Here is a 23,033-nt window from a genome sequence, read left to right as displayed (position 1 = left end):
CAGTGGCATGAAAAGAGTCAAAGACAGTTCAGCTCTTGACCCGGGAGGGCGGGATACAAATAAATTTATTATTATTAATTATTATTATTACTACTACTACTACTACTACTACTATTACTATATTAACAGAGGTAAGTCTTGTCTAGGAGAAAAGGCCAAGGTCGCAGAGTCCACAATCAGTAATGAGAATTTGAAGGCTACACAAGAGCTGTGAAGTTGTTCCAATAAGTTCCCCCCCTACCTGCCAAGCCTTTAAGCACAGACAGGGAATGTGTAGCTACTCACAACAATTACGGTACCTGCCTCTGCAGGAGTTTCTGATCTGAAGACGGGTGTTATGTCTAAAGGGACACATTTCTTACTTGGGTGCATTGCTTTTTCCTGGGAGACAATAACAGCCTTGCGTCTTCCTACTCTGTCCCAGATCCCTCTCCATCTCCCAGCAGGGAAGCAGCCTCCACGGGAAGAGGAAGCCTATGGGAGTCCTGCTTCAACAGAGCCAGATGCATCTGGAGGTGGAGAGGGGGGCTCCAGCAACTGTCCAAGTGACCCATGTGCAGGTTCCTAGATTCCTCTTGAATTTTGCACATGGAACCTTTCCAGGTCTTTATAGCCAAAAAGGTGTAACTTACAATGAAAAAGCCTTTAACCCAGTCATGAATTCGTATGTATTTCAACTACAGTATATGTAAATAGCCTTTCCCCCCTATTTTGGTGTGACCTTATTCTTAGTAATTTTATACCCTGAAAGCTCTGTTACCAGTGGAGACCCTCTTAAGATGTTTGAGGAGTCAATATAAATTTCTAAACATTTGAGACTTGTTACTTAAAGCGGGTGGTGCTGTGGTTTAAACCACAGCGCCTAGGGCTTGCCGATCAGAAGGTCGGCGGTTCGAATCCCTGCGATGGGGTGACCTCCCGTTGCTCGATTCCAGCTCCTGGCAACCTAGCAGTTTGAAAGCACATCAAGTGCAAGTAGATAAATAGGTACCACTCTGGCGGGAAGGTAAATGGCATTTCCGTGCGTTGCTTTGGTTTGCCAGAAGCAGCTTAGTCATGCTGGCCACATGACCCAGAATAGCATTTTTAAAACAACAACAACAACAACAACAATGTTTTCTGTAGCTCACATTTCAGAACTGCCAATGGTGAATGACAAAATGCCCAGTAATGTAACTGGATAAAAAAAAATCATTATTTATTACTTACACTGGCAATATCACAGCTTGACTTATTATTTACTAGATTTTTTAAACATGGGTTGTAAAACTGGTTCTCACATTAGAATTTACAGTTTGCGGAGAATATTGTCCAGAGAATTTTCTAGCAGAGAATAGTCTCGAGAATATTCTCACCTCACATCACTAATGACAATTGATATCCCCAATGACAAAAAAGGTGTTTCTATATGCTACAACTGTAGCAAGAATGTTAATTGCTAGGAACTGGAAGGGGGATAAGACACCAACAAAGGAAGCTTCTCCCCCTCCGCAATCCTAGAGCGCTGCTGAGGGGGGAGGAGGAGAGTCCACCACCCACCCACCTCCCCGCCTGCGCAGCTGGAGGACCATGGTAGGGGAAGAGGCCACGCATCCCAAACTTCCTGCCCCACGTTCCTCAACATCCAGCTGCTGAGTGCATGCCAAGTGTGAGGAGCGAGGAGACAGCCGCGTCAGAGACCCTTAAAAGTCCTCCGTGCAGCGCAGGAGAAAAACACCAAGAGGTGGGCTCTGTGGGTTGCCTGTGAAGCCAGCTGGCCCTTTAACTCCCACCCCACCCGCTCACGCCTCTTTCTCGCTCCATCACCTCCCCCCCAATCAGAGACAGGAGACAGCAAGGGAGGCTTTTTTTGGTGGGGATGATGTAGAGACCTTTCTCTCCCTCCTCCGGTGGGTCTCTAACCCCCACCCCCACCCTGCCTCCACAATCAACAGACACACACATATAGTCGCAGCCAAGTTGAGAGCGGCAGAGATGTCTTTGGAGAAGGGTCTCTTAATAAAGGTTGCTCCTGGTGAGGAACTATCAGGCTGGGATTGGGTCCGTCTGTGTAGCTTGGCGCAAGGTTGGCGTTTAGTGGGGTTGGGGAGGGGGGGCGAGATCAGATCTGCATCAGAGGGAATGGCCCATTATATATATATATATACACACATACATATATATACACACACACACACACACACACACGGCATGGGCCATTCCCTCTGATGCAGATCTGATATATATATCTTGGGGGGTGGGGTAGGTTTGCACATGTGCCCATCAAGCTGTGTGTGGGAATTATCCCTCCGTGTGTGGTGCTGTCAGGAGGGGTTCGTGCAAATACTGTGCATTGTGCAGAATGGAAATATTTAGGTGCGATGTTCTATCCATGGATGCAGCTTGCAGAGGGGAAATTTGTGAGGGCGAGGGAGCATGGGTCCGCTGTGGAGAGCGGAGCGCATTTCTTGTGCGCAGGTGCCTGCCTGCAGAAGAGATTTGTGCTGCAGAGCTGTTGTGGAAAATGCCCATGTGGTTGTGTTGACAGGTGTGCAAAGGAGGGGTGCAGAAGCTAAAGGTATCTGTCTATATGACCTTTCCAAAGGCCAGGCTGTGCAGTCAGCTGGGGCCTGTAAAAAGCCAGGCCGGGAGCCACCTTAAGTTGAGGCTGCATAGGTCTTGTGGTGCATGTGATTCAGATTCTATTCAGTTGAACCTCTGGTTACAAAGTTGACATTTTTTCAGCAATGCCCCCCTAGTGACCCTTCTTTTGTTCACTTCTTTTATTTTGAGGCAGTGCACACCTATGTTTGTGGAACTGCAAGCCTTTCCAGTCATGTGTTACTCCAGTCAAATCCCACTTATGAATGTGGGGAAAGATTATGGTGTGTAGCCTGGTGTAAATTAATTTGTAGCCTGGGGGGACTGTCCCTGAGAACCGTAGACTGTCCCCGGGACAGGTGAGGGTGCTGATCCCTTATTTTCAAATCCGAAACTTGACAGCTATGTCCCCAGCCAGCAGGACCAGTGGTCAGGGATGGTGGAAGTTGTAGTCCATGGGTAGGCAAACTAAGGCCTGGGGCCTGGATCCGGCCCAATCGCCTTCTAAATCTGGCCCATGGACGAGTAGAATGTTTTTACATGAGTAGAATGTGTGCTTGTATTTAAAATGCATCTCTGGGTTATTTATGGGGCACAGGAATTCGTTCATTTTTATCTTCAAAATATAGTCTGGGCCCCCACAAGGTCTGAGGGACAGTGGACCGGCCCCCTGCTGAAAAAGTTTGCTGACCTCTGTTGTAGTCCAACAACAGATGGAGACGCAAGTTTGAGACGCATTAGTGTAGCTGGTTACTGACGGAAGATGGTAACCTTTTGCCCATCCAGATGCACCATTTAGGAACCACTGTCCTCAGCACTCTCTCTCAATTCAAATTTTATTCTCTTTCAGCTCAAGTGCAGATTAGACATATTCTTGTATTTGTTCCACAGATATGTTTTCTCAGCAACTAGAGAGTGGAAGAAGCTGCCCAAGGAAATGCTTTTTCTTACCACACCTACAGCATGTGGTCCATAAACCTCAGAAAGTTCCTTCCCTCCTTACTAGATAATTTATTTCCATTTCCTAGTTCAAATCTCGCCTCGCTTATGAATTCGCTGGGTGACCTGAAGCAAAAGACATTGAGACGATTCAGTTGTAATCCCAAAAGACTGGCATTACATAGACCAGCATTCTAATAGTCTCCATCTCACACAACCCCTCCTCCCCTTACACAAGGCAATTTGCCACCTCCTTTCTGGCCTGAAGCAGTAAACTATGACTTCTCCCAAGTTGAGGAGTGAGAAAATTGGAGGAGGAAGGCAGGGGCTGAGATTGAGGCTGCTTGAATGCCCATTCATGTAGCTGCAAATAAAAGGTTTGGTGTTGATGCCTGACCTGCCTCAATGCCTTTGCCACCTCAACCCCCAAGTAGCACCAACCCACAGCATGGGCATAATGCTACTGGGACTCACCTTGCATGTGAAGGCAGGCGACAAGACCAAGAGTGGGTCCAACGGTCAAGAAGGCCCGTGCTGTAGATGGAAGTGAGGGGCAGATGGGGTTTATCCACCTGGGAAGAAAGCCCATCTAGGAGAAGGGAAGCTCTGATCCTAAAACTCTGCTGCCTTGCGAGATATCTTTGGGAGAAAAGGCTAAGGAGTAAAGCCTACACAAATCTGATAGGGAGTCCTCAAGACAGTTGGATGGTGCCTTGTGCATCTCCTTCTGGCAACTCCTGCAGCCAAGCTGGTGCCAAATGCCTTGCTCTGCTTTCCTAGGGCCATGTAATCGAGGCCGAGAGGCAGGTCTTGCAGTCTGGGCAGCCAAGGACTTCCAGACACACTGCCCAGGCTTGTGCCCCAGGCAGTCACTTTGGTGCTGCTAACACAGTGGTTTGACTTCGCCCACAGAGGTACACTCCATTGTCTCTAGACAGACAGGTGCCAACAACAATAGAGTTACTGTTGTAAAAACTGGTGAGCTAATGAAAGTACAGCAATTTGAACACTATAAAGCACTACATAAATCAGAGGTGGGGAACCTGTGACCCTCCAGATGTTGTTGGACAACAACTTCCTTCTGTCCTGACACTTGGCCATGTTGGCTGAGGCTAATGGCAGCTGAAGTCCAACAACATCTGGAGGGTGACAGAGGATCTCATCCTTGCCATAAATGCTAAGTAACACCAACATATCACTGAAGGAAGCCCTGGTCCAGGCTGCACAAAGGGACCAGCTGATGCCCCCATCCCCAAGGTCTGCAAAAGCATTTTAACATCTGGATTTTCCCTATGTTTTACAAGGTTCATTTTGGAAGCCAGGTACAATGAGTGGACAGTGATGATTTACAGCTGGCTTCCTTTCTTTGTTGCTCCCGTGGGAATCTGTGGGATTTCATTTCTGTTGCTTAACAAAATGCATTAAACTCCCAAGGACAATGTAAGTACAAATATTCCGGTGTGTGTGTGTGTTTGGTTAGCACTTAGTAAGGCTTTTCGCATTCAAAGCTCTCTACAAATACTGACTAAGCCATCTTCTCAGCAGACATAAGATAAGAGCAAGGCTGTTTCAGAAGGCACACCACCACCATTCCCAGAGTCAGCTCCAATGATATGCTGGGACCCGTGAGGAAACATGCTCATGAGAGTATTCTACTTAAGTGAGCAGCGTAACAAGATGCCACAAATGTGTGAAACTTGCTTTGAATCATTCCCGCCCCGCCCCCCTGCAGAAGGGGACCTGTGAACTCAGAGGACTTTGTAGCTTCCACAAAGGTCTAGTTACAGACCACAGCATCCTCAGGCAGGTGCTGCAGCCATAGGATGACCCATGGGTGATGTATGCCCTAGAGCCCTTGCTCTGATAGGCTGGGTCCAGAAATTGCTGGATTTCTCACAATAGCATCACACAAGGGCATTATGGGAAATTAAAATGGGAACTCACTGCACTTGGGGGCCACAAATGGTGGGCCCCACCAAAGGCTCTTTGACAAAGGCCTCTTCAAACCTAAAGATAACCCTACTCCCATGTTACACATCTCATGGGAGCATTTTAGGACAAGACAGTCCCAAGGATAAAATTGGAACTGCCTGTGATCTCAAACATGGAGAAGAAAACATGGCTTGCTTTGCCACTTAGAAAGTCTGCGGCAGAACTAGCCTAATGTTCTCAGTATATAGTGGGTATTGCCCCTTCTTGGAGATAGGCACAAATCCAATGGACTGATGTTTGTTTTTCTAAAGGACAAGCTACAAATAGTTTGCCAAGGGAGGTGCAGCTGTGTCCTGACTTCAGCCAGTGCACATCTGCTTGGACCAGGGGGTGGACGGAGTACTTCACAGTGGGTCTGCCATCATGATGCAAGTGCCCAGGCCGAATTAGTGCCCACTATTAGCAATCCATTTTTAGCCCTTGAAAGTATGTGGGACACTTGAGTTGGCTGCCTCAGGTACAGCTGTGCTCTCATGCCATTCCCATTCATCTCTGATGAGGCTTGATGGGGCTCTTGCCAGATGTAAAACAGCTGAAGGGGGTTTGTCCCAGATCCCTTTTTAACTTCCATCTCCCAAATATCTTGACATAGTCCTGGAGGGCAATGTCTGGTGACATCTTAAAAAAACTAGGGTTGAAGGAGAATGCCACATCCGGTGGCCAGGACATAATTTCATTTCATTTATTTATTTGTTCCCTGCATTTTATCAATTAAATTTTTAACCTGACCTTCCTCCAAGGAGCACAGGGTGATGTATGTACTTTCCCCACCCATTTTATCCTTCTAACCCTAGGAGGTAGGGCAGGCTCGGAGGGAATGACTCTGGCCAAGAATACCCAGTGAACCTAATGGCTGGGTGGGAATCTAACTGCTATGAGCTATGGCCCATCTTGTTCAGTCCTCTCAACTCCAGCAGGCAGGTGTTCTCTGGAGTTCAGACAGAGACCATTCCCAGCCCCACCTGGAGATGCAGGGGAATGAACTAGAGTCCTTCTGTTTGCAAAGCAGATGTTCTACTTACACTTCACACTCCCTCAATAACAGCTGGAAAAAATGAGGCACATTGATTTAAGGCATTCACTGGGCAGTGGGGTGCTGCTTACATGAAGCTTTTTTATTGTAAGCTGCTTTGGATGGTCATTTGCTCAGAAAAGCATCCTAAAAATATTTTAAATGAATGAAATAAGTTTCACATTTTGAAATGGATCTATTTATGCATATAACTGGGTCACATAACTATTACAATTACATTGGTTTGCAACTAAATAATTTTTTTTATACAGCGCTAAACTGAACTGACCCGGATCCTGAGATCATCCTCTGAGGCCCTTCTTCATGTGCCTCCTCAATGAGAGGTCTGGAGGGCAGCAACATGAGAACAGGCCTTTTCTGCAGTGACTCCTGGTCTGTGAAATGCTCTCCCCAGGGAGGCCTGCCTGGCATCTTTGTTACATATCTTTAGGTGCCAGGCAAAAATTTACCTCTTCTCACAGGCCTTTGGCTAATTAAATGGGACACGGGTGGCGCTGTGGTATAACCCACTGAGCCTGGGGCTTGCCAATCAGAAGGTTGGCGGTTCAAATCCCCACGATGGGGTGAGCTCCTGTTGTTCAGCCCCAGCTCCTGCCCACCTAGCAGTTCAAAAGCACGTCAAAGTGCAGGTAGATAAATAGGTACTGCTCCGGCAGGAAGGTAAACGGCGTTTCCGTGCGCTGCTCTGGTTCACCAGAAGTGGCTTAGTCATGCTGGCCACATGACCCAGAAGCTGTATGCCAACTCCCTTGGCCAATAAAGTGAGATGAGCGCCGCAACCCCAGAGTCGTCCGCGACTGGACCTAATGGTTAGGGGTCCCTTTATGTTTACTTTTTATGGCCCTTTAAATGGGGTGTGTTTACTATGATACATATTTTTATGTTTATATATATATATTTTAATTTTTAAAATAAATTTTATTGAGATATCCTTCAAAGTATAGTCAAATAGTCATACAAACATTGTTACAGTGTTACAATTGAAATTAAGGAATTACAAAAAACACAGAAAACGAAAAGCTACAGAAGCACAAAAGACAAGGTAAATTACCCTACTTCATCAATTAAGTAAGATAAATTATATCACACAACTCACATCCAATTACCCAGAGTGGAAATAAAATAGAAATAGAAGTAAAAGTTACAAATTAAAAGACTTCCTAAAGTTCTGCTTCGTGTTCCTTACAGATACTCATGTCAATGCTGTTTTATGTGTACAGTGTGTGTATATATATATATATATATCCTCAAAAAAGTTCTTATTTATAGCTATGTTTACCTTATTCCTGTGTGTGAGTCACTCCAGACAGATCACCAGTTTTGTTTCAACTCCTTCTTTTTTCAAATATTGGTTTGAGATATTTCTAATTGCTGCTGTCATTCTTTATTTTTTATTTTTTTATTAATAAAGAATGAAGGCTGATCGCCGAAGAATTGATGCTTTTGAATTATGGTGCTGGAGGAGACTCTCGAGAGTCCCATGGACTGCAAGAAGATCAAACCTATCCATTCTCAAGGAAATCGGCCCTGAGTGCTCACTAGAAGGACAGATCCTGAAGTTGAGGCTCCGGTACTTTGGCCACCTCATGAGAAGAGAAGACTCCCTAGAAAAGACCCTGATGTTGGGAAAGATGGAGGGCACAAGGAGAAGGGGACGACAGAGGATGAGATGGTTGGACAGTGTTCTCGAAGCTGCTAACATGAGTTTGGCCAAACTGCGAGAGGCAGTGAAGGATAGGCGTGCCTGGCGTGCTCTGGTCCATGGGGTCACGAAGAGTCGGACACGACTGAACGACTGAACAACAACAACAACAAGCTGTCATTCTTGCCAAGTTCATAAACTCTACCAACTTTAAATGCCATTCCTGTAATTTTGGAACACCCTCCCCTTTCCAGTGTTGTCCTATTAACATTCTAGCGGCCGCACATGAGTAAAGGAAAACATTTCTTCTATCCTCTGGTACTTCTCCCGGAAGCATTTAATGTTTTATATTGTAAACCACCCTGTGATCATCATAAGAAGGGTGGTATAGAAATTTAATTAATAACAAAAACAACACAGGAATATTATCTAAAATCTCTGGTCATGCAGGCCACATGCACCTTCAGAAATTTAGTTGCTTAGAGACAGATTTGCATTTGACCTAAACATATGTACGAATGCTAAGCAAGATTCCTTGCTTGAAGGCTGAGACTGTGGGATCTGATACACACTTACTTGAAAGAAAGTCCTGCTGAACAAAGTGGGCCTTATAGCCTGATCCTCCTGCATATTTACTCAGAAAAAGTGGCCAAAACTTTCCAGAATCAAGGACTGGAAGTTCACTGGGAAAGGATTAGCATGTTTCAGGTGATCGTTTGAGGCTTTAGGAGTCCTGTAGGGGTCAAGTTAAGCATTCTCTCATTTTTCCCTCCTGTCGCGTGAAAGCGTCCAGGTAAAGATCCTAAAAAGGAGTTCCTCATTTTGTCCAAACCAGGGAACTCTGACTTAATGTTGGTTAACAAATGAAGTAAATGTGTCAGGAAGGTGGAAAGTCAACTTCTATGCTTTTTGATTAGTAGTGACATGTATATTGATAATTTGAGAAGAGAATAGCAGGACTAAGATTAGACAACATAAATAGGAGCACAAGATTATCCATCCTGGTTTGGTGGATGATCCTGGTGAGATACAGGAGGCAGCTCCACGATCCTAGCACTTATGATTTGTTAGGCCCTAGATCTACTAAGACAAAATGTCAATAAACACATATTTTGTGGCATCCTTTACACTACTTAATCCCCTCAATGATTTTTACACAGAACAGCAAGCAGCCTTTAATTTAATGTATTTGGCTCCTGATTTCGTTTTAAGAGATTATGGCCACTATTCACAGGATTATGTATGCTTAATCCAATGAGATGAATGGTTTTAAGAATGCTTGACTCTGATGGAGCCTATATATGAAGGCTTGAATATGTTTGTATATATTAAATTCCATTTAAAACTGGGCTACTGCTACTGCATTGTCATACCATCTACAGACGGGGCTTGAAGCCCATTGAGGAGAAGGGAAACTCTGATCCTAAACCTCTGCTGCCTTGCAGCTATGCTCATTCCTGAGAAATGCTTTGGGAAAACCATTTCCCGCTGCCTCGTGGAAGATCTTAGGGGGAAGAAAAGACTAAGGAGGAGACCCTACACAAATCCAGAGGGGAGTTCCTAAAAGGGTTGGATGGCACTTTGTACACCTCTTTCCAGCAACTCCTGCAGCCAACTGGTGCCAAATGTTTGGCTCTGCCTTCCTCTGGACCTCATCAGGGAAGCCAAGAGGAAGGTCTTGCTGTCTGGGCAGCCCAGGACCTCCACACAAACGGCCCAGGCTTGCACCTGGAGGAGGTCACTTCATTGCTGCTAAAGCAGCTGTTTGCCTTGAGCCCCGGAGGCACACTCCATTGTCTCTCAACGTAGACAGATGCCACCTCACCCTGAAAAATTGTGTTCTAGTGACCTTTGCAAACCTGCCTGGGTGCCAAGACCCTCCTCAAGAGCCAGTATGGTATAATGATCAGATGGAGAGACCCATGTAAGAACTCTGCAGAAGCTGCACTTTGGAACCCCCTGCCTATGGAGATCAAGCAGGAGCCTGCGCTGTACTCTTCTCAGCACCTGTTTTATTGATTTCTTTTATCTTTTATAAACTGCTTTGAGGTTTGTTTGTTTTTTTCACAATCAAGAAATGTATAAATTTTATCAAATAAATCAGATAACCCCTCAGCCACAAAATTTGCTGGGTGACCTTGGGCCAACCATGCAGTCTAAGTTACCTCACAGAGTTGTTGTGAGGATAAAATATGACCATGTAGCTTGCACTGAGTTTGGGGGGGGGGAGAGGAAAATACAAATGCAATAAATAAATAAAGTCCCCCCATTGTCAGAAGTGACAGGAGTGACAACCAGAGACAAGATCTGTATGGCAGCTCTTCAGACTGAACCATAAACCATGGGCTCCTCACTGTTCAAATAATGGAGGCAGATATTCCCAGGCACTCCCCCCTGATGCTGATGCTTTGTCTCTATCCACTAGAACAGATGAGATGATGACAACACTGCAAGGTGAGCCCCCCCTGCCCCCGCCGTCCACTTTTCATGTGTGAATGATCTGACCCACCACATTGCCAGATATCTCCTGGCTGGCTTTGTATGTTAAAGGGATTCCAGGAGAGAGTGCAACGCACCTGCTCCTTGCTTTTGCTGTGCTGCGGCTTGGATGAGGCGGGAGGGCTGGCAAGGGAACAGATGGCCCTGCCTCTCCGCAGGAGCCGGGCCAGATGGCCCGTGCTGCATCGTTCTAGAAAATGAATTGTACTCTGGAGATATCTACATTGTACTCTGGCAAGAGGATTTGTTGGGGTTAGTGACGCCTCTGCACACAGAGTGGTGCACAAGGAAATCTCGTGTGCATGCACACATACTGAACCACACTTGCTTTGCCATGCACTCTTGTAATAGATGCGTATAGAATTATGCACAGTATGGATACAGTGGATAGGCTCCCTCTCCTAGAACGCCTGAACTTGGCTTCATCTACAATGCAGAAGGGTTGGAGATTCTGAACTTAACAAGAGCAAGTGCTTCATGCAGCGCCTAGCTAAAACTGCAAAATGGGCCAGCACAACGCTTGAATGGCTTTCAACGGGATTACACAAACTCCTGAAGGAGAAGACTATCAATGGCTACTAGTCACAAAAGCTGTGTGTCCCACCTCAAGGACTAGAGGCACCTGCCTCTGTATATAAGGAGCTGGGGAGCCACAGCCCAGGTCTGGCTTGTGGGTTTTCTGTGGGCATGTCACTAGCTGCTGACAAAACAGAGTGCTGGACCGATTGCTCCCTGCTATGTTTCAGCAGAGCTTTTCTTACGTTACCTGATTTACGTTACCCGTGCATGGGTGGTGTCCTGGGTGAGAAGCAGGAGACTAACAGGTGTTGAATAGGGAGGTGTGTCAGGTGGAGGAGGAATTGATATCAGTATATATTTATGAGTAATTTGCATTGTTTCCTTATGTATTTTTGTAACATAGATTGTTGTTTTAGTTGTCTGTACACAGCTTAGAGATTTTTTTTATACATACTGAGTGGTATAGAAATGGCCTAAATAAATAAATGGCAATTATGTGGCACTGGCAATTATGTGGTGCGTTCATAAAATGCAGTGTCTCAATTACTTTAGGCCTATGAGAATGGTGCTTCTGTGACTTAAACTTGCTTTAAAAAGTCATGTCAGTACACTTTATTAGGTTCATCACACACTTTACAACAAAGAGTATATCCTTTCAGCGTGGAATAAAAGTCACATCTTTACTCACAAATCACTAGGATTGTCTGGAATAGCCATCACTCATACAAACATGCACTCAAGGATGAGGAAAATAATCCACCACCATGACTGTCTCAGTAAGAGCGGCTAAAGCATGATGAGAAATACTGAACCAAAAAAGTCAAGTTCTGTCTATACCTTATAAGACTCAAGCCTTCTTTGCCCTGAGCTTTGAAGGGGGGTGGGCTGAGGGGTGAATGCAGTACTTTTATTTAAACACAAGTGGTGCACTAACACAAACACACACAAATGTTAAGGAGAACATCCTAAAACTTTAGGCAAATGGGAGCTTCATGGTACTTTGATATAATATGGGGTGATTTTTAAAAATACCTCGGATAGATGGTTTCTTAACCTTTTTATTCTGGTAGAGAAGGAACCTAAATTGTCATTTTGCATTTAGATGTTAGAAAGTCTAGAAGTTAGTTGCTGCTGCTGTTAGCTCTGTTGTGTAGATCTATGTATTAAACCCTTCAGGATATCTAATTGACATTACTTGATTTACCATCAATATCTATTGATGATGTAAACTCTTTTTCATAAGACTATTTGGTATTTCACTGGCTTCTACCTGATGGCAATGATACTATATTATTATTATTATTAGGAATAGGAATAATAGGAATAGGAATAGTTACAGGTGGGTAGCCGTGTTGGTCTGCCATAGTCTGAAGAAGTGTGCATGCACACGAAAGCTCATACCAAGAACAAACTCAGTTGGTCTCTAAGGTGCTACTGGAAAGAATTTCCTATTTTGTTTCCTATTTTGTTAGGAATAGGAATAATTTATTATTGGCCAAGTACATTTTCCAACATACTTGGAATTTGTTTCGGCTACATTGCAATGTAAACATACAGACACTGTTCCTTTCACAATACAAAGAAGCAAAGAAACCCCACCCATATTTTACCTCCCCTTCAGCTATACAACTACGAATTTAACAATTTGATGGCACAAGGGAAAAAACTATTCTTGTGCCTGGCCGATTTTGTATATGAAGTCCTGTAGCGACGTCCAGATGGAAGTACTGGTAAATCAAGCAGATGATGACTGGGATGTAAAGGATCTGCTACAATTCTCTCTGCTCTCTTCCTAACTTGGGTAGCATAAATTGTCTCTATTGAAGGCAAGCTAACACCAATTACCCTTTCTGCAATTCTTACAGCTCGTTGGAGCTTTTTCTTGTCTCTCTTGGAGGCTGTACCGTACCAAGCTGTTATAGAATTACAGAGAACAGTTTCAAGGATGCCTCTGTAGAATTGGATCAACACTTCCTGGGACAATTTAAATTTCCTTAGTTGACGCAGGAAATACAGCCTCTGGTGGACCTTTTTAATAATACTATTGATGTTCATTGACCAATTTAAGTTATAAGTAATTATAGAGCCCAGGAACTTAAAGGACTCTACTATTACAACCATATTACCAAGAATCGAAAGTGGTTGCATAACGGAAGAGTGCCTTCTGAAATCAATTACCATTTCTACTGTCTTTTGGGTATTTAGTACCAAATTATTTTCGGTGCACCACGAAACAAGATGGTCTACTTCCCGCCTATACACAGATTCATCGTCCTCCTGGATAAGCCCAATAACTGTTGTGTCATCAGCAAATTTCAAGATCTTAACTGATGGATCAGTTGAGGTACATTCATTTGTGTATAGAGAGAAAAGAAGTGGGGAAAGGACACACCCCTGGGGAGCACTGATATTGATGGTATTGTTGCTCGATATAATTTTCCCCAACCTCACCTGCTGCCTCCTGTCCGTTAAAAAGCTGTATATCCATCGGCAAACAGGGGCAGGTAAATTGAGATGAATTAATTTAGAAAACAATTTAGATGGTACAATAGTATTAAAAGCTGTTAACTTTTGTCGCGGTCACTCTCAGACCTGAGCAGCACCCCCGGACGTTTAACGGTCTATTGGTAACTGCCCCAACGACATATGGTATATCCGCTGCCACCAGCCAGTATTCACTCTGGCAATGAACAACTCACTTCAGATTCAGATTGTGGTAAAAATAAAACATAAGTTTCTTTATTGTTTGTACAAAGCGTAATGGTTTCAAATGACTTGGTAAAACATTTAATATAACTGTATGGTTATTCAGATAAGTATATTTCAACTCTCTACCTAGTATTCCAATAACTATCCCTAATGCCTCCTGTTAATTATTCAACCTGCTCTAGCTCTGCTCATTAGCTCTATCTCCCTCTATCACTTTGATAATTATTATTATTATTCTTCTTTGTGAATTGGCATTGACATGTGTCTCAGAGAGATTTACAAATATGCATTGAAAACAGTTAAAATAGGCTTCAAAACAATACAAAAAGAACGCCTAAGGCAGATAGATACCTTTTCATCCAGTTGGAAAAGCCAGTCAAAACAGAAAAGTCTTCAATTTTTTTCCAGGAAATAAAATAGTTCCACAAACAGGGGCTGCCACATGGAAAGCCCTGCTCTGAGTTACTGTGGAGCAGATTTCTGCTATGTGGGCACTCTAAGGAGAAACTCTCCTTCCCGCAGAACACAGGAACCTACTAAATGCTATTAAACGATAAATCCATAGAGATGGGGGTCTGATTTTAAATCAGCTTGGCAGTAAACTTGCCCTTTAACAACAAACAAACTGCCCTTACTTTCTGACTTTTGAGAAAAGCTTACATTGGAAGTTGGCACCCTGTCCTGCAGCCAGGGTCACCCAGGAAAGTGCCACATAACAGGTTATATAACTCAAAATCATAACTCAGACCCTTAAAATAAGTGGAAGGGCTTCAAATGAATGGGATCTGATTTTATTTAGCTTCTGGCTACTGGCTACTCGGAAACAAGTTGTGCCATGCCTTCCAAGGTATCAACTACAAGGACTGAAAATGCAGTAGAGTGGGGAGGGAACCTTCAAGCACTAGCCATGGGCCACATAAAAGCCACTTCAGCTTTTAGACTGCAGTTCTATTTATTAGGAAGCAAGCAAGCCATATTAAACACAGTAGAACTTCCAAGAATACAGGCCTAGGACTGCATAGCAAAAGCAGCAGGCAGGCAGGATTATGCCTACTCCAAACCAACAGAAGGATTTAGCACTTTTCTCTCTCTCCAAGAGCCAAATTATATTAATGTTATTACTGATCACATCTCTTTGGAAGTTAAGTTCCACCGACTTCAGTGTACGGAAAAACAAGGATAGCAGCATATGGGCTGAAGACTGAAGCTACCTAAGCAAGGATGAGAGGCCTTGAGGCATGCTGTTTTAATTGCCATTTATTATTTGTTAATTTTAATGGCCATTATACTCTACACTTGCTTAATTTTGTTTTAAAATCATTATTACCTGCTCCACGTCTGTGAGATGTCACCCTTCTGTGCCCAGTGAAAAAAATTGAAAAATTAAAACATCAACAGCCTATTATTAATATATGAATGCTTAAGACTCTGCAGGTTGCTTTTATATTTTTATATTATATAAACATTTATATAATATAGTATAATTTATATAATATAGTATATTTATATAATTATATAATTATAATAATATCATTTATATAAGATAGTATATATACTATATACTATAATATCATGTATTAAGATAATAATGGAATTAGCCAACCTACACTCTCACTAGCCCCAACTTTGGAAAGGTAAGTGACAGAGCAGGAGGCCATGCAGACCGTAACAGAAACTAAAATAAAAAGTGATGAATAAGCACATGCAGGTAGGTTCCTCTTGCCTCATAGGGGGGGGGCAGTGTGCTTCTGTTGGGCAAATGGGAGAATTTGCTGCCTCCTCTTCACAGAAGAGAAAGCCAAAGGAAGGCATTAGCAACAGCTAGCAAAGCACATGGGTGGATGCTCTCAAAATAGTCAGAGCAGAAGAAGGTTGATGGCAGACGGGTAGATTCCACATTAATCACTCTATTTCACTCTAGGGTGACCTTGAGACAATGACCCCAGATGCATTTACAAACACCTAAAAATCCCAAAGAAAGGAAAACTTTATACTTCAGTTGTAGCCTTGTATCACACAGCCTCATTGTCTTTCACACTTTTATTTCTCCACTTATTTGTTTGTTTGAATGAAGAAGTGTGTGTTGTGGGGGGAGAGGGAGAGAGGAAGAACAAAATTCAAAAGCCCTTGAGCCTTTTCTTGCTTCTGCTGCCCTGGGATCTGCCACTGTCACAAGTCATTGAGCATTCTGCCACTGATTGTATTGGTAGAAGGATTAAAACGCTGTTCAGCAGAGCACAGGTTCAACAGAAATACACCAACCCTTTATTCACAGACAAGGCCAGAGGACTCCTAAGCTGCCAGCTCAGAAAGTTTGGTCCCTCCCTGCTCTACACACAGGCAGGATGGCTGGGTCCCATAATGGACCACGGGGCTGACAAGGGCTGGTGCAGGATGTGCAGTCCTCACAAGCAGGTTTATGTGGGGGTGTAGAGGGGGTGGTTGGGGTGGTATATGTCACAGTATACCATGGGACAAAGAAAAGAGGGACATGCCATCTGGATGTTCTACAACACACACACACAAGTTAATTATTTTAATGTAGCATGACTCCTAGGGATGGGCAATTAAGGATGGGTGATCTGTAAAATATTTCTGGGCCCAACAAATTTGCCTCTTTGGACAGCTACCACCCAGCAAGTGTCTGCGGCTGCTCCAGACAGACAAACTGTTTGAGAAGGAAAGGGTGATGGGGTCTAGTTCAAGCACACAGCCCTTCACCTTCCCGTCCTGCAAGCCTCCTCTCCTCCACCCCCAGCATAGCTTCTGTTTACTTTCCTTCAAGCAACCAGCACCCATCCCCCCTTGGCAGACACATACACAAATACATAAGGTCTCCTGCCACTGCTTCACACAAAGAGCCACAAACAGATAGAATCTTTTTTATGGGACAGGGAGGAAGAAAAACAACAACAATAGCGGGCAGATGGAAAAGAGTTTAATTCCCTGAAATGGGGGGGGGGGGGGGGGAGAGAGAGAGAGAGAGAGAGAGAGAGAGAGAGAGAGAGAGAGAGAGAGAGAGAGAAAAGCTGTCCTATGAGTCCTTACTCTGGAGTTTATATATCAAAGACTCTTTTCTTTCTCAGGCTAAACTTTAAAAGTCCAGGAGTTATTTTACAGCACAGAAGAGAGAAAGGGATGGAGGGGGAAGGAAAGAGAGGGAGAGAGAGCTAAAACTTTCCTTTTTTCTTTTGTCTGCAAGCTGCACTGCCAACCAGGCAATGCGTACGACCCAGGTTCAACAAACCCCTCTGCCCTTTTCAGAGCCTCAAAGCCGCTTCCAGGCACACAAAAGACCGCCGCTGCCCCTTCGCCCATCCCCAGCCCCTCTCATAGTAACAGAAAGGCACACATTTGTAAAAGGAGATGGTCACAGGAGCGGCGCTGCTGGCAACTGGGTGCCCCCCCCCCGGCCGCCCCGCTCGATAAGCCTTACCAGCTTTGCAAGGGTCCTTGTAGTCTATGGGATCCGTGTCTTGCTCGTCTTCCTCTAGGACATCGCTGTAATCTGTGAAATCCATCGCTTGTCCCAGGACCAGGAAGGAAAGGAGCAGCAGCCCCCGCCTGGATGCAGGCATGCTGGCAGGTCCCGGGAAATGCTCCGCGGAACTGAGAAGGGGGGAAAACAAGAGTGGGAAAGGGGAGGGGGGGACGAGCAATGGAAAGAGAGGGGAGGTTCCCCCCTCTCCTTTTTTTTTCTTTTAGGGAAATGAGATCTGGTGGAGGCGGGTTCAAGCGCCGGAGCTCAGCCCCCTCCAAGCTGGAGGGCTTGATCGCAGCACAGTCGCCCCGGGAACTGCGCCAGCCGGGCGGGCGGGCGGCGGCGGCAAAGCGGCTTCGCCGAGACGCTTCCCCTCACCCGCAGCCCCATCCTGGCCGCCGGGGGGGGGGTCACACGCGCAGCCGGAAAGGGCAGGGGCCGGCGGGCGGGGGGTCCGGCCCCCGGCAAAGTTTTCTGCCGACCCAGAGACCGAAGCCGGAGAGCGGGTCGCCCTAGACGAGCCTCCTGCCCCCCCCCCTCTTCCTGCCTGGGTTTCTGGAAAGAAACCTCGGCGAACTCTCTAAGGGGGTAGGCGGGGAGGGCAGTTTAGGACAGAGCCCCACATTTCGACTCAGCCGGGATCCTTTGCAAGAAAAAGGGGAGGAGGAGGAGGAGGAGAAGCCCCGGGAGACGGAAGGGGCCCGGAGCCCCAGGCGGCCTCTCCTGGAGCCGGGGGGGGGGGGGAGACACGAGCTTCCTGGGTGGCCGCCTCCCCCCCCCCCGGCGAAGCAGGGAGCCAGCGGCGTCTGTGGCCCCGGCTGGGGGGCGGCGAGGGAGAGGCGGCCGCCGAGAAGGAAACCAACTCGCGCCGGGCCCGTCGGGGGGGCACTCCGAGGCCGGCCGCGGGTTTCGCTCGCCAGAACCGCCGGCTGCAGCTGCCGGCCCGCCTGAGGGGAGGGGCTCGGCCAAAAGACGCGGGAGATGCCGGACGAGAGGCGGGGGGGGGGGGAGAGAGAGAGAGAGAGAGGAGTTCCGCAGGGAGCTGCAGCAGCCCCCCGCCCAGAAGCCCCTCTCTCGGCCTCTTCCTGTCTGCGCGGCCGGCGGTCCCGACACGCGGCGCCTCGGCCCGCTTGAACCCTCTTCCTCCTCCTCCTCTCTGTATCTGCGGAGCATCCAGGGAAGAGTCCCTTTCAGGGTGGAAAGAGGAGGGGGGGCGATACGAGCCACAGCCTTCTGTCACGTCGGAACGCTTTTTAACTGGACTACATACGGTTACATACTAAAACCAAGAAAATAAAACTTAAATGAAAGCGTTTCGCCGCAGAAAGGGCTCTTAGGACGGTGCCCCGTTTCCTCCACGGACAGGCTTCTTCGGAGAAAGGGATCCCGCTCCCGCGGAAATGTCCCTTTTGCCTCCCCCGAAAACCCAGAGGTGTCACACAGTCTCCTTAACACACCAGATGCCACACTTTCCCCCTCCTTGTTTCTGTTCCCAGAGTGAACCTGCCGGCCTCCAGCTTCTCGGGCTCCCGCCTCCCCTGGTTCCCATCCTGACCTTGCAAAAGAGGACCACGGCAAAGAGGGCAGGGGCACAGGAGGGTCAACCCGCCACCCCCCAACACAAAAAAACCTGCCAATGCCCAATACCTGTTGCATCCCACAGCTACCGGTATTGCTTTTTGGAGGCAAATCCTTCTGTACACATTCTAGCCAAATTCAGGCAAATTGGGAACTTGTTCTTGGTAAACAGGAACATTCTGAAATGCCTAGTTGAGAAAAATCCTCCTGCTTCCCTTCCATGGCAGCTAATCCACCTGAAGAGCTGCTCCATTTACTGTTCCCATGAGCTGAGCTTAGGCTGGCTTTCATGCTGAGAATGGATGTGTAACACCTGGGAAGTTATGAGAATATGTGCTCTTACCTGCTTTGGAAAGGTAAGGTAGAAATCCAAGTAACAGCAGAGTCTTACTCATGTCTAATCAGAGGAACTTTGGTGTCAGACCAAACTTTTTCAAATACTTTGTTCTTTTCTTCTGCAGTCTCAGAGGAAAAATGAAAGTGTTCCCTCAGCAATAGCTGTCTATGTGGTCTTCTATATAGTCTTCCACTGCCATGAACACTTAACGGTCGTTCCCTCATTATTTCTGCTAACTTATGAACCAGTGAGGCCTAGATCTGATGTTCCTATTGATTTGTAACTTCCTTTTATGATTTTGTCCCCTTCACCTATGACTCCCACCATCGTTTGCCCAGCATGTTATTTTGATCCATTTGTCTTGTCAAAAGCTTTGTCTTTTGTTCTTATTTTATTTTGAGAACACATTTTTCATAAGGTTGAGGAAACTTTGTTTTTCTGGAGTAGGAAGATTAGCCTGCTTTTAAAATACAGTAGTACCTCTGGTTAAGAAGTTAAGTCGTTCCGGAGGTCCGTTCTTCACCTGAAACTGTTCTTAACCTGAAGCACCACTTTAGCTAATGGGGCCTCCTGCTGCCGCTGCGCAAGTTCTTAACCTGAGGTACTATTTCTGGGTTAGCGGAGTCTGTAACCTGAAGCGTCTGTAACCTGAGGTACCACTGTAGAGTTTGCTCAGGTAGGAATTTAATATCAATAAGTAATCTTATGTTGGACACATTCTCTCCACTCATTTCAGTTGAACCACAAAATCTTGCACACTTCCGCTGAAGAGTTAGAATAGAATCCTAGAATCTGTCAGGAATGCTTGGGTGGTGTTTCCTGCTTGGCAGGGGGTTGGACTGGATGGCCCTTGTGCTCTCTTCCAACTCTATGATTCTATGATTCTTGAACTGTGGTGCCCAGAACTGGACACAGTATTCCAGGTGAGGTCTGACCAGAGCGGAATACAGTGGTACTATTACTTCCCTTGATCTAGATGCTATACTCCTATTGATGCAGCCCAGAATTGCATTGGTTTTCTTAGCTGCTGCATCAAACTGTTGACTCATGTCAAGTTTATGGTCTACCAAGACTCCTAGATCCTTTTCACATGTACTGCTCTCAAGCCAGGTGTCACCCATCCTGTATTTGTGCCTTCCAATTTTTTTTGCCAAAGTGTAGTACTTTACATTTATCCCTGTTAAAATCCATCTTGTTTGCTTTGGCCCAGTTGTCTAATCTGTTAAGGTCATTTTGAAGTGTGATCCTGTCCTCTGGGGTATTAGCCACCCCTCCTAATTTGGTGTCACCTGCAAACTTGATCAGGATGCCCTCAAGCCCATCCTCCAAGTCATTGATGAAGATGTTGAATAAGACTGGGCCCAAGACAGAACCCTGTGGCACCCCACTAGTCACTTCTCTCCAGGATGAAGAGGAGCCATTGATGAGCACCCTTTGGCTTCGCTCAGTCAGCCAGTTACAAATCCACTGAATGGTAGCATTGTCTAGCCCGCATTTTACCAGCTTGTTTACAAGAATATCATGGGGCACCTTGTCAAAGGCCTTGCTGAAATCATAATAAAAGTTCTGCATAATAGTTGTAACTCAAGATCTTGCATGCTCATACAGACTTCAGTTGCTTGGGAAATTGTCATCCCTGTTTATGCCATTCAGCTGGGCAGCAGTTGTCCATTAAATAATTTGTTGCGAGATGGTTAACTCTTAGTACCAAACTGAACCCCATTTTCCCATTGCAGTTCAGATGGTACTTTGGGGAGGACTTGCCTCAGTTCTCTTTGATCACTTGTCAGTGTGTGGAGAGGGACCTTCCAGTCCTTAACTTAAATGGGGCTCCTGTAGATTCAGATAGATGGGAAGTAGGGAAGGTTTTTGCAGCAGAAGCCTTCTGCACTGAAATTCAGGAGGGCCTTTAAACAGGTTTGACAAATATAAAATATATCACAGTGACAAATGTATTACTGCAGCCATGTGGCAAGAAAGCCTGCCTGTGGTTGTTGTTGTTGTTCAGTCGTTCAGTCGTGTCCGACTCTTCGTGACCCCATGGACCAGAGCACGCCAGGCACGCCTATCCTTCACTGCCTCTCGCAGTTTGGCCAAACTCATGTTAGTAGCTTCGAGAACACTGTCCAACCATCTCATCCTCTGTCGTCCCCTTCTCCTTGTGCCCTCCATCTTTCCCAACATCAGGGTCTTTTCTAGGGATTCTTCTCTTCTCATGAGGTGGCCAAAGTACTGGAGCCTCAACTTCAGGATCTGTCCTTCTAGTGAGTACTCAGGGCTGATTTCTTTGAGAATGGATAGGTTTGATCTTCTTGCAGTCCATGGGACTCTCAAGAGTCTCCTCCAGCACCATAATTCAAAAGCATCAATTCTACGGCGATCAGCCTGTGGTACCTCTCCCTGTTTTACAATACTTACAGGAAGCAGCTGCCTTGACCAGAAATGGGCCTGGTGACCCCAGCAGAAGCAGAGGCTACTGAAGTGGGTGCTGTGGGACGGTTTCGTCTGCTGTGTTAGGTGCAACAGCCATAGTTGTTGGCATTTGAAGAAATATTGGCCCACAACCTGTGAACTACATATCTAGCTTGACTGTGGGTGACACCTACAGGTCAAACTATCACTTTGGTTTTATCTGCAGTAAACAGGCAACATAACTAGAAGTAGCTGCTTGTCAGAAGACCATTTCATGCTTTATATGTTTTTGTAATTGGGCAAAAGTAAAGACTGAGTGGGGGATAATTATCCTGCTTTGGAAAGGGTTGCTGTCCTTTCCAAGCAGAGGAATGGGCATTTTCACCCTGAAGGCCACCTTGTCTTCTGGGCCAGCTGCCAATGGTGGGCAGATCCAGAGGCAACAGTGGACTGAACAACACATCTAAACTTTTCCTTTGTACAGCCAGGTAGTTTTTATACACATCTCTCTGTGTCTTTCATCCAAATCATGAAGAGTTAAGGGATACCTTCCAGTCCTGGATGAGCAGTCAGGGGTGTGGCCTCTGGAGAGTGGAGAGCCCTGGAGGGCCTGAAGTTTACCACCCTTGCCTTAAAAGTTCTGTGCTGAGCGGCTTCACAGAGTGGCTTCTCCTGCTACAAAAAACCCTGTGGGGCACACTTCCGGTTGGGCGCCATTCTGTACAGTCGGGAGAAACCTCAGCTCCGATGTTTCTCTGTCACTGTGGGGGAAGGGGGAGTCGCAACTGCGCTGCGACCCCCCCAAAAAAACTCCAGGAAGAGCGTCCTGGAGACGTGGGATCCGGCGGGTACCCAGCGCGCCTCCCCTGCTCTCCGGTAAGCCCTAGTAAGGGATACCGTGAGCGAGCGGGGTAGAAGGCGCGGGTATTGTGGATTAAACACTACCTCCGCAGCGAGAAGTAGTGGCTGTTGGCAGAGAGAGCACTCAATTTCTCCAAGATTTGGAACCTATTTGGACTCTGTAAGTACCAATTTGATAAGGAAAAAAGATTTTTAAAAAATTAGGCTTGGAAGGGACTCTAAAAACGGAGGTTGGTCCCTGACAGTTGAAATAGAAGGAAACAGTGTAACATTGTATCCGAGGCTGCTGCTAAATTCTTGAAACAAAGAAGATCTCTGAAACTGTTCCTCCAGGAAAGGGGGAGATGGATTTTGGATTTATTTTGATTGGAACTGATTTTTGAAAAAACATTACCCCTTCTTTCCGGAGGTCTCGAAAGGCTTGGCAACAACAAAGTTAAAATGGCTGCGC

General features: G+C 45.9%; 1 protein-coding gene across 2 annotated transcripts in view; it reads right to left on the bottom strand.

Annotated features, from left to right (window-relative positions):
* The window catches only part of BMP1 (bone morphogenetic protein 1), a 155,839-nt gene extending 138,297 nt beyond the window's left edge, over positions 1-17,542 (bottom strand). The window contains exon 1 of one of the 2 annotated variants that reach the window (XM_033171950.1): positions 17,350-17,542. In XM_033171950.1, coding sequence (XP_033027841.1) covers positions 17,350-17,491 — 142 coding nt within the window. In that variant the 5' untranslated portion in view covers positions 17,492-17,542. The remainder of the gene's footprint in view (positions 1-17,349) is intronic. The other variant, XM_033171949.1, reaches the window with a different exon arrangement.
* Between the last annotated feature and the right edge of the window lie 5,491 nt (positions 17,543-23,033).

The sequence above is a fragment of the Lacerta agilis genome, chromosome 15 (genome assembly GCF_009819535.1).
Source record: "Lacerta agilis isolate rLacAgi1 chromosome 15, rLacAgi1.pri, whole genome shotgun sequence".
NCBI lineage: Eukaryota > Metazoa > Chordata > Lepidosauria > Squamata > Lacertidae > Lacerta > Lacerta agilis.
This window is presented reverse-complemented; position numbering and strand designations above follow the sequence as displayed.